Here is a 12,510-nt window from a genome sequence, read left to right on the forward strand (position 1 = left end):
TGTTCAGTGTCAGAATACGTAGGTATTTAATCGGGGGCATGATGGAATAACTCAGTGTAGCTGGTCTAACTGTTGAATACTGGGGTCATCACGAGGGTTACTAACTCCTCGAAACACAGACTAGAGATTCCATTCACTGAATCGTGTTATAGAATTTTATGCTATTAAATAAACTCACTTTTAGTGAGTATATAAAATTTGCTGTAGTTCTTTCTTTTTTTTTTTAATTTATTTATTCGACAGAGATAGAGACAGCCAGCGAGAGAGGGAACACAAGCAGGGGGAGTGGGAGAGGAAGAAGCAGGCTCATAGCAGAAGAGCCTGATGTGGGGATCGATCCCATAACGCCAGGATCACGCCCTGAGCCGAAGGCAGACGCTTAACTGCTGTGCCACCCAGGCGCCCCTGCTGTAGTTCTTGAAATACTCTTAGTATTGTAACTGGAAGCTGTTTCCTGAAGTCCATGTTAGATACATTCCTCCTCAATTTCTGGCACATTTCAGATTTTTCTGATTTTATTGACATACTGTCTAAACATACTCAAGTTCATGCAGAGACTGTGCCAGTGGCCGGTATTCCTATGAGAATAAAAATTTTGTAGAAAAATTCTTTCAAGCAATGATAAGCTCTGCCTTAAGAAGTAAGGATAACTCTGGAGGAATAATTCAAATAATGATGTTGTTCTAACGAACTAAATAATTGCTGTCTCTCCTGTGTAGTTTGACAAGTTCCCATCAAGAACATAGAACAGTGGCTTGACATTTCCCAAATACAGAAGAGGCTTACTCTATTAATCATTTCTAGGGGTCAAAGGTTTTTCTTAATATAATTCTAGAAATGGCTCAATTTACGCATAGTCAATAAAATTTGATCCATAGGTCAACCAGATTCATGGTATAATAATGTATTTAATTGTAAGATTTTTTATATTCTTCATGAGTTGTAAAAATTCAAATACAAAAACACGTCAGAGAAGTTGTCTCTGGGTGAGCTTGAACTCCTTTCAAGAGTGGTATTGATTACCCTGTATTTTTTACTTTTTTAAGTGAAAGAGAAAAGAGGCTGAGAGAGAGAATTCCTACATGAGTGATTTTGTATTTCTGGTTTGGTATCTCATCTCTTCTTTAATTTTCTCCACCATAGTTATGATCTTACTTGTTGGCTCTGAATTTGGAATCCAGAACATTTTTCCGGTATTCTCATCAAATATAGTCCTTTCTTGCTGAGTCTGAACTCTCCTGTAATATCTCATATTTGGTAAGAAGACCTAAGATCATCATAGCCTTAAAACAGTATCTGAGTTTGGGTGGAGATCTTTTTCTTTTTTTCTTTTTAGAGGGGGTGGTGCAGAGGGAGAGGGAGAGAGAGAATCTTAAGCAGGCTTCATGCCCAGTGCGGAGCCCGACACAGGGCTCAATCTCACAACCCTCAGATCGTGACCTGAACTGAAATCAGGAGTCGGATGCTTGACCAACTGAGACGCCCAGGGGCCAGGGGCCCTAAGATTTTTTTCTATATTCAGCTGAAGCACTCTACCGCACAAAGCTAGAGAAATGAAGGGAATACCCTTTAAGTTATCTGGCCATATTTAGAGCACATTATTAGCATAAAAGGTGGGGAAATGGGCTGTAATTTTCTCTTAGGCAGAGAAGAGTACTCTTTTTGTAGCATCTGAGGTATATGAGAGAGATAGAGAAGTAACACTCTGTTACCCTTGGAGTTGGCTCTGTTTCCATGAAGAGGAGAGAGGCACTTAGTCCCAGGCTGCCCCATCTGAGGGGAGGAGGTGTTGATCTGCAGTGTTCCCTTTCTTTCTTACATACTGCAATTTATGTGAGTTCTCTGTGTCCACATAAAAAGTCCTCAAAGAATCATCTTGACTCTTCACAAAAGGGTGGTCATTTTTTCCCTCCTTGGCACTCCTAGATGTCATACTGCTGTTCTGTGATTTGTGATATCCGCCTAAATCCAACCCTCTATTCACAGAAGAGCCTTTAATATATTTGGAAGGGCAATGAACTTGAAATCTGATGACCCAGATTCAAGTCTTGATTAAACTTGGTTTAATCAAGTTAAGTCACTTTAGATTTAACCTCTCTGCGCCATTTTTTTCTCTACTTACAAAATACTGATAATAACTGTTACCCTATGTTTTTTTCATAGAGTTGTTTTGAGCATGAAATGAGATAATGTCAAAATAGTTTGCTAAGCTCTATAGAAAGACATGTTTTTGTTCTTAATTTAGTATTTTTAAAATAGTTAAAAGGTTGATCAGATTCTCCTCCACTTAATCTTCTTTCAGGCAGATCAGTAGAGCCATCAGGGAGGCAAACAGTAAAATAGACAGACATGAAGTCAGCAGCTGTGAAGCAGCTGTGGGTCCTCACGATCCTCGTGGACCCTCTTTGCTCTTTTGGGTCCTCTGAAGCTCGCTAGCTGGAGCATGGTCCGTAGATCAGAAGCACCATAATCGTCTGGAAGCTTGGAGAAATGCAGACTCTCAGGTCCTACCCCAGACTCACTGATTCAAAAACCATTTTAACAAGCTGTCCAGGTGCTTCATATACACATTTCAATTTGAGAAGCCCAGTAGCATACCACATGGCACTGGAACGTGCAGGATTATTCTACGCGGTGAAGTAGTGAACATTCTTCATTTTAATTATTAGGTTTGAAGACAATATTGCTAGCTCATGAAACCTGTTGTTTCATAGGTTTTTCTAAGGTGAGGCTAACAAGTAGCTTTTTACGTATTTTTTAAAAGATGATTTAACAGATTATTAAGTAACAGAGTAAGTGATGTACTTGGATGTGATGAAAATTATGAAGGTGGCCTTGCGGTAACGTTAGTGGGGAAGCTTGGTGGGATTCAGGGCAGGGTCAGAGTAGCTTGGAGGACCTCTGTGGTGCCGTTAGCCCTAGCCAAAGGTATGCCTAGAAGGCATAGTTCTCATGTTTGCCCGGCACCCCTGGTCAGACTCGGGGTGTCCAGAATCGTCTTCACTAACCAGATGAGAATACAGACTGAGCTCAAGGTCAGGGCCCCTTTATCTCTTCCACACAGGATTCTTTGGGGGAAGAGTTCAAGCACCAGAGTACCCTTTGTTTCTTTATTTCCTGCTTAGAGGAGCTGTAGAGAAGGAAGATTCTTCAGTCCATTCTTTGTGTCAGCCTTTAGCCAAGTGTCAAATCTGTGGACAGTTTATCCAAGGAAGTGTTCATTCCCCATGTTTCTCTTGGGACACAATTATGGAGTCAAGTTCAATTCCTTATGAGGTCAGCCTTGTAAGATTTCGCCCACATTTTGTTTCTCTTTCATTTCTTCAGGAACTTTGGAAATTATATAAGTAATACAACTAAAGTCTTCAGCCATCAGACTGTAGAGGGGGGACATGCTTCCTCCGAATCGGTCCAGCCTCCCACATGTGCTGCCGCAGTAAACGCCTGTGGGGTTCTTCAGCCCAGATCCCCATCTTTTCTCAGCCTGTTTGCATCCCCTCTTGACATGATACTCTGATTCTGTCACCTGTGCTGAGGCACCCGGGGCCGTCACCTTAGCCAAGTTACACTTGAGTTGGGATGATTTCTGTGCAAATGAAACCGTCTAGCCTCTTGATCAGGGTTATTGCTCCTTATGAAACACCTTCCGGGTAGAAGAGACTGACATCACATTTACATCTTACACACACACGCAAAAAGAGAAGCAGTAAAAGGTATTGATATTAAAAAAAAAAAAAACTTTTCAGAGATTGTAAGTTGAAAAAGGACAGTAACTTGTACTTTTGTAAAGAATGGTATCTGAAAATTCTTGAGTTGTCTGCATACAAAGCTGAGATAGTTGATTTGATTTTTAAAGTATTACTCAGACTTCTTATTGTCATCCTATATAGACAGTTTCCACGTCTGGGCTACTTTTGTTTTAGTGGGGATATACCCTAAAATAATTTCCTTCTTACAGTTGTTGAATGCTATTTCCTAATTTCTTCCATTTAAAGCGTTGTCATTAAACAAAATTTGGAGATGGGCGGCACATATTGGGAAAAATTTTTGCATATGCACATGACAAAAATCTTATTTCCTTAATGTACGTACGTAGAGTTCTTCAAATGACTAAAAAGTTGAATAACCCAATAGAAAAAGGGCAAAAGATATAAATTTGAAGAAAACAATTGCAAATGGCCAGTAAACATGAGAAGATACTCATGCCATGTATCTATCATGAAACACAAATCAAAACAAGTTGTCATTTTCCACCTGTCAAGTTAACTGAAATTATAAAATGTTTGAAAAGCCCCAGTGTTAAAGAGAAACATACGAAACATGGAAAAAATACCATGTATTTGTTGGAATTATAAATTGTGTAACTTTTCTGAAGGATGATTTGGCAGTATTTATCAAAATGGGAAATGCACATACACTTTGACCATGAAATTCCACAGATATGCAAAGATAATGCAAAATGATCATGTTTAAAGCATTACTTATAATAGTCTAAACTGAAAGCAATCTCTGTGTCCCTCAGGACAGTTTATAGCAGTTACAAGTATTTACTGAGCCAGTGGAATAGCATTCAGCAGTTTAAAAAATGTGTAAGCTATATGTGGAAGAAGAGTGAGAAAAAATGTAGAAGACTGTGAATAATATGGCCATATTTATATTTTTTAAAAAGCCGGAGGAAGGAATAAAAGGATGCTACATATACTTGTATGTGAAAAAAAAAGTTCTTTGAAAAAATACACCAGCAACAGATAGCTGTAAATTCTGGGAAGAGGTCCAGGAAGGGGAGAGAGCTTTAATTGTTTTAAAATGCCTAATTTTTAATTTAATTAAAACAGTTCTGTGTGACAAAGAGGAGTGGTTTAGTTGTGTTGGGAGACAATAATAAACAATCACATCCTTTCTCTTCTCCCAACCCACGCAGTCCTCCTGTCCCCACTTCATCCCCATCCTTAAGATTCATGCTCTTCAGGAGAAGTAACTGAAGGTCTTCACTTTCCCCAGCGGACAGGTTTTGAGATAGAAAACAAATATGAATGAAGTGGCCAAAGTGTTGGCAGTTGAGGGAAAAACAAAGACTTTGTCCAGTACTGGCATTGTAGTGCCATATGCTAAGAACAGGCCATTCTTTGGCTGTTCCAATTAATCATTTCCAATAATTCAGACAAAACATGATCTCTATATCAAATCCTATATAGGAATATTACTCAGCCATCAAAAAGAATGAAATATTGCCATTTGCAATGATGGATCTAGAATGTATTACGCTAAGTGAAATACGTCAGTCAGAGAAAGACAAATACCATATGATCTCACTGATATGTGGAATTTAAGAAACAAAACATGAACATGTGGGAAGGGGGGAAAGAAAAAAAAGAGACAGGGAAATAAGCCATGAGTGACTCTTAATGACAGAGAACAAACTCAGGGTTGATAGAGGGAGGTGGGTGGGGTAGGCTAGATGGGCGATGGGTATTAAAGAGGGCACTTGTGATGAGCACCGGGTGTATGTAAGTGATGGGTCACTGACTTCTACTCCAGAAACAAATATTGCACTATATGTTAACTGACAAAATTTAAATATGTAAAAAAATAATAGTGTATTGAAACGGAATCTATCACACATTGTTGATGGCTGTTCAAGTTGATACAATACCTAGGGAGGTCAGGTCAAAAAGATTTATTACTACTTAATATGAATATATGCTTTCCTTCAGCAATTCTACCTCAAGGAATTGATCAAAAATATATGCGTACACATACATAAAGATGAAATAATTCATTGCAACATTGTTCATACTAGCAAAAGACTGGAAACAATCTAAATATTCATTAACAGACTATTTCAGTAAATAATGCATCTTTAAAAAATTTAAAAATAAAATAATTCAGGTTAACATAATGGCATTTTCCTAAAGAAAAATTTGTTTTGGATTTCCTGGGTAATTATTCCAATTGCTTATTGCTCCTATAGGGAAAATAAGATTATTAAATCATCATCCTTATTTCCATGGCTAATTTGAGGGCAGAGTCTTTGGGGTTTTTGATGGAATCTACCTTGAAGTAGGCTTTTGCCTTCTTGAAAGAGGGCCGGACGTGTCTCTGTTCCCCCAGTACACAGAAAGTGCATTTCGACGCCTGGATTCACTTATAAAAAAGATCTTACTGTACTACTCACCTTTTCTAGTTGCCTCTACCATTTAAAATTTACCCAGTAGCGTTTTACTTAGGTTTTTTTTTTAAATACTTCAGAAAGTTATTTAACATGTTGAGGTACATTGAAGCATCATTTTAGCACTTAACATAAAATTGAGTGTTTATGATTTTCCAGTTCCCAGCCCCCCTCCTCCCATCACCTGTCCCCTGCCCCCGCCTCCCCAGAAGACTGCTTCTAGTGTCATAAACTTGTCCTTCATTTCACCTTCGAGGCCCCCTCATCAGTACTCTGGCTGTCCGGGCACCATATCTGGAGACACCCTGTGCCGAGTGATAAGCTCTTCTACCAGCTTTCCTACATGGTTGAGAAGGATGTTTTCTCAACTTTATTTCTGGTGTTTGCATCGCCACCCAAATTCTCCCTCTACATTTTTTCTTCTAATCCTAATTCTCTGGTAGTGACCGTGCGCATTTCTTTCAGATGGAGATTACTTCACCTTTACCAGACACGAACCCATTGGAGTGTGTGGACAGATCATCCCGGTGAGTGAATGTCCTCACGCCTCCTATTTATTTTCATTTGAACCAGTTCTCTTAAAGATACTTAAAACATGAACCTCAGCGAGGTATGCTTTCCATTACTTGAGGGGGGGGATGGAGCTCATGTTGTTGACATATCTTTAACAGCCTCCCCGCAAATGCTTATTTGAACAGGTTAATAGGGTTTCGGCTCCGTTACCAGGAGTTGAGTTCTCAAGCCATGGAATTCTCATGATTAAAATAAGCAAAGCAAAGCCCAGTGTATTAATAACCTGCCCTTGGTTATGGATGTCCATTCTGCTTATGGAAAATGAATGCTTTGTTATATTTGCTTGTTTATTTTTTAGAACTATGACTCACCATCTTTCCAGGCATATTGTTTTATATGGTCTTTTAATCCCATTCTTTCCCACTGTTTCTTTTCACAAGAATCTAGATAGAAGACTGTACAGAAGACACAGCAGTACAACCAACGTCACGGTCATAATTGAAACCATGCCGGGCTGTTGTATGTCTTGTAAAGGGAAATAGATGTAGTGCTTAGTGTTTGGATTGGAACATTAAACATTGTCTTTTTTTTACCCCCCTCTCTCATACACAGCCTTGGCACTGTATAAAACATCATCTAGCTAATCACTCTGGCAGGGATTTCAGGGGCGGCTCAAATTAAACTCTGACGGTAGAGGCAAGAAGTGTGCTCTTTCCAAAATATAGGAGAAAGTCATCTTTGGCTTTGGGAGGGGGCAAAGAATTTTGAGAGGTATTAGTATTTTCTTAAGTGATCAGCAAGCTGTGGGTTTCTGTGAAATTTACTAGAGAATGAAACAGACAATGAGAGGTTGGGTTACGTTCTGCTCCTAACCCACCTAGGGAAGTCCCACTTGGACCAGGCCAGGGGCGAGGCCGTCACCTTCACCGCAGGAACTCAGACCTGCTCTTCTCGCCCTTCCCCAGAGGCAAGCTCGGAGCTCCAGCTTTCACTGACAGCACAAGAGCCACTTGTCAGGCAACTCCGGCTCAATTACCGCACTCCAAGATTTATATACTGTAGATGGAATTAAAACATCACTGTGGACTCCCAAGTTTATAAACAACTAAGGGGAAAAGAAATTGGGTGTTTGGTGAAGGCAAGACACTTGTATATTTTTGCAAGCTTGCCAGGGCCAGTGAGAATCTTTCAAGGGTGGCAGCTGAGATGCTTCAGGCAGAAACACATTGTGGTCAAGGGCTGAAGCCAGGGGACCAGGATTTCTGTTTTCTTTCTTAATGAAATTATCAATGACACCTGATAGGACTGAGGTTCACCCCTGTGCTTATGTGACAACACAAACTCAATATCGTTTTTAGATCAGTTTAACTTAGGCCCTGAATTCAGATACTCCTCTATATTTCTCAGCTTCCCATTAGTTAATTTTGCAATGGAAAGGAAGTAAATGAAAAATTTTGCGTCCTCATCAGTCGATGCAGTTTCTCTTTCGTCTTCGTGTGCTTTGTGACAATACGTGTATGTAAAGAAAAGGCAGTCCTTTGAAGTACATGTTGACTTGACAGCCAGAGTTTTCTTTTCCAGCTCTTCCACACTGAAGAGCTCTCTCAAACCCATCTGAAACTCCTGGTGTAAAATCACGAAGGCAAGAAAAAGTTTTCATACACAACAACTTACTGGAACCAAAGTCTAATTTTAAAAACATATAAAATGACAACAGTGAAAAACCAAACCAAAACAAAGAAAAAACAGAGCCTCCCTTTCCACCCTGAGATCTCCTTTGGTGGGTGGTTGCGATATAGTAATTTGCTGAACCGAGAGAAAAGGAGAGATTTTCAAGGCCAGTCCTCTCTTCTCTTCTTAATGAAGTAATTAAAATATCCAAACATCCCTACTCTGTGGCAGACAAGATTTATGTTGAGGACTAGTCTGAGAAATCTGAGCAGGCACAGCTTGAAAACAAAGTCGTAGAGGAATATTTTTTCATTTATCAACCTTGAGTTTTTTCCTTTCAGTGGAACTTCCCCCTGCTGATGTTTGCTTGGAAAATTGCTCCAGCTCTTTGCTGTGGCAATACAGTAGTTATTAAACCGGCAGAACAAACACCGCTCAGCGCGCTCTACATGGGAGCCCTCATCAAGGAGGTAAGGGAAACTCACTTGAGGAGTGGCTCCCACTCGCCTAGTCGTCGGGGCCTACTGGAGCATATCCGATTTAATGTGCTTCGTCAGCTTTCACAAGCCACATCTCCTCCAATTCTGTTTTGTTAGGCTGGCTTTCCGCCGGGAGTCATCAATATTTTGCCAGGATACGGGCCAACGGCTGGGGCAGCAATAGCTTCTCACATTGGCATAGACAAGATTGCGTTCACAGGGTCAACTGAGGTAGGTACCCGAGAAGCCGTGGTGAGAACAGTCCTGCAAATGAGTGGAGGATTTGAAAGAAAACAGAATGTGTCATCTCTAGGCGGGACGCCTAAAGAGCAGTGAGTACCCAAGCCCTCAAACGGTGGCAAAGGTGTCATAGCTAGAACACTCGAGAATGTCAAAGTCAAGTTGTGCGTTGGCCTATGGATGGCGCGGATCTTGGAGTGTTTTTCGTGATGCCATCGTGGAAAACCTGTCCCAGAAAACAAAACGAAACAAAAAAACACCCTATTATAGTTTGAAATAAAAGGAACACTTCCCAGAGGCAAAAAGAAACAAACAAAATCTATCCCAGAAGCTGGGGTTCTAAACACTTTTCTGAGTCAAGGACTTTAATGGCAGAAGCAGGTTAAGAAGCTGGAAATCCAAACTAATCTCTAGTAGAGATTAAAATGGAAACACAGCTCTGTCTCCCCGCTATTCCACCAGACCCCGTGGATGTAGTGGGCATCTAACTATGCCCATGGGCCACAAGGGTTGAGAAAAAGCGGGGGCAGCAGACTTTTCCGGGAGAAGGCCAGCGAGTAGATCCTGGAGACCTTGCAGCTACTACTGTTTCTGCTGCTACTACCCCACTCTGACCTCGTGGGGCAGGAAGCGGCAGCCATAGGTGATGTGCGAGCTGAGCACGGCTGCAGGCCCATCAGACTTTGTTTATAGATACTGAGATTCAAATTTCATATAATTTTTACGCATCTTAAAAATATTGTCTTTTGATTCTTCCCCCACCCCAATCGTTTAAAAACACAATAGTGGTTTTTAGTTTGCAGGCCATACTAAAATAGACAGTAGGCCAAATTCGGCTCAAGGGCCACAGTCTATTAACCCTTGATAAAGAGTCACAAGTCTGCCTAGAAGGATTTCTCCTGAAATGTTACTACTCTACATGTCTCGGACTCAGGTAACGGAGATGATTTTAAAGAAGAGTCTGCTTCATTGTTTTAAGCAGAACTTCCCGGATGACCTCCCCTTTAACGAAGGATGTTGGCAGATCTAGAACAGTGCTGCCTCACAGAAAATCAGTGAGCAACACTTGTAATTTAAAATCTGCTATTAGCCACATTAAAAACGTTTTAAAACAAGTGACATTAATTTTAACAATATATTTTATTTAATCCGGTATTGCCAAAATAACATTTCAGCTCAGGGTCAAAATAACAAGTCATGGTCACAGGATTTTGCATTCTCTTCTCAACACGAAGTCTTTGAAATCTGGCGTGTAGTCTCCATTTACAGCGCATGTCAACGCAGACCAGCCCCTGGTGAGTCTCTGCGGCCGCACATGCTAGAGATGCCCACACTGAACGGCGCGGGAGGAAGGGCTTGACTGTATCAGCAGATGCAGTTAATGATACTGGGTTAAATGGACTCATGTTAAAAAGTTTCAGAAGAGGTTGGTTAATAAACCTGAGTGTTAATTTATAGCTAGAGATTCTAGAGTGTTAGGTTTATAAAGAGTTAATCTTGTTTCCAAACCTCTTATTCTAATTGTACTTGTTTTAATAATTTGCAGTTTTAATGAAACATATAAACCAAAATGTGGGTGTGAAAGGAAATTATAGTTCCTATTTGAACTAAGACTAGCACTTTGAAAAGATTTGCTAAAGACTAGATGCCTTAAAAGCTGCAATCAACGAGGAGTGGGCAAGAGAATGATAAGAACTTGGGGCAAAACATAAACCTAGACACAATGTGCACCTGGCTCGCTTTATAAATATTTTTAAGTCTACACTCCACTCTAAAGAAACTGAAACCAGAAATCTTAAACAGTATTTTAGGGGGTTTCATCAGAAAGGAAAGGTAAACCCATAATTAAAGAAAAGTCCTTGGTTCCATATCCAAAGACTAAAGAATGAATGTTCATATTTTTTAAATTAAAATGAAATATCTAAGGATATTTCCCTGCTTTAACCTTTTTTTAAATTAACCAGTCATGGGGAGCCTGGGTGGTTCAGTCAGTTGAGCGTTCGACTCTTGGTTTCGGCTCAGGCCATGGTCTCAGGGTCATGAGATTGAGCCCTGCGTCCGGCTCCGCACTAGGCATGGAGCCTGCTTAAGATTTTCTCTCTCTCTCTCCCTCTGCCTTCCCCCCACTTGCGTGCATGCTCTCTTTCTTTCTCTCTCAAAAATAAGTAAATCCGTTAATTAACCAGTCAGTGGTCCAGATTGAGCCAGTTAAGGGCTTTCTACCGTATAATATTTTTTTAAATAAAAATGAGATCGTAATATATAAAATGAGATATAGCACCTTATGTGTCAGTACTTACAGATCTCCTTCATTCATTTTCATAGCTGAATAGCCNCCTGATGTGGGGCTCGATCCCATAACGCCGGGATCATGCCCTGAGCCGAAGGCAGACTCTTAACCGCTGTGCCACCCAGGCACCCCTGAATAGCATACTCTTGCATCAGTGTGTCATGGTTCAATTAAACCTTACTAATGTGTGCACCTGGGTGGCTCAGTAGGTTAAGCTTCTGCCTTTGGCTCAGGTTGTGATCCCAGGGTGCTGGGATTGAACCCCACATTGAGCCCCGCATTGGGGTCCCTGCTCTGTGGGGACTCTGCTTCTCCCTCTCTCTCTGCCTGCTGCTCCCCCTGCTTGTGCTCTGTCAAATAAATAAATAAACTCTTTAAAAAAATAAAAGATAGAACCTTACTAATGTACACTTCAGGGTTTTGGGAGTTTTTTTTCACTTTTTTTCCCCATGACACAGACTACCGAAATGAAAATCTTCAGAGATCTAAGATAAATTTTGTTTATATACATATTAGACACTCTGCTAGATGCAGTTTAGAAGTGGAATTATAAAATAAAAGGATGTTTATGTTTTAATTTGCTTATTACCAAGAATGCGTTAGAGTGATGATTTCATTCATAAAGTCCCTTTATGTATTAAGTATGTTAATCTTTTGTTCCTTGGAGGATTTGCAGATATTCTCCGTTCTTTGCTTTTTAACCTTTTAAAGAATAGAATTGTTTGCCATGCACAAGTTTTAAATTTGCATGTAGTCTTTTCTTTCGTTCTTTTCATGGCCTCTAGGTTTCCCGTCATCTTTAAAGAAACCCTTCTAAGATGATGCAGATGGTCCTTAACATTGTCTTTCTGTACCTTCCTAGTTTTGTTCTTAAGTCTTTAATCTGGTTGGAATTTATTTGCATGTGTAATGAAAGGTGAGACCTAAGTTTATTTCTAATTTATTTTTAAGTTTTTATTTAAATTCCAGTTAGTTAACATACACTGTAATATTAGTTTCTTGTTGTACAATGTCGTGATTCAGCACTTCCATACATCACCCTGTGCTCATGACAAGTGCCCTCCGTCATCCCCATCACTTACAGCATCCAGCCCCCTACCCACCTCCCCTCTGGGGACCATCTATTTGTTCTCTGCAGTTAAGAGTCT

At 40.2% G+C, this 12,510-nt stretch overlaps 1 protein-coding gene across 2 annotated transcripts in view; it reads left to right on the forward strand.

Annotated features, from left to right (window-relative positions):
• The window catches only part of ALDH1A2 (aldehyde dehydrogenase 1 family member A2), a 135,898-nt gene that overhangs the window by 73,231 nt on the left and 50,157 nt on the right, over window positions 1-12,510 (forward strand). For both annotated transcript variants that reach the window (XM_034660919.1, XM_034660920.1), the window contains 3 exons: window positions 6,635-6,696; window positions 8,695-8,823; window positions 8,950-9,063. In XM_034660919.1, the coding sequence (XP_034516810.1) occupies window positions 6,635-6,696; window positions 8,695-8,823; window positions 8,950-9,063 (305 nt within the window). The remainder of the gene's footprint in view (window positions 1-6,634; window positions 6,697-8,694; window positions 8,824-8,949; window positions 9,064-12,510) is intronic.

Source organism: Ailuropoda melanoleuca, chromosome 5 (assembly GCF_002007445.2).
Source record: "Ailuropoda melanoleuca isolate Jingjing chromosome 5, ASM200744v2, whole genome shotgun sequence".
Lineage (NCBI taxonomy): Eukaryota > Metazoa > Chordata > Mammalia > Carnivora > Ursidae > Ailuropoda > Ailuropoda melanoleuca.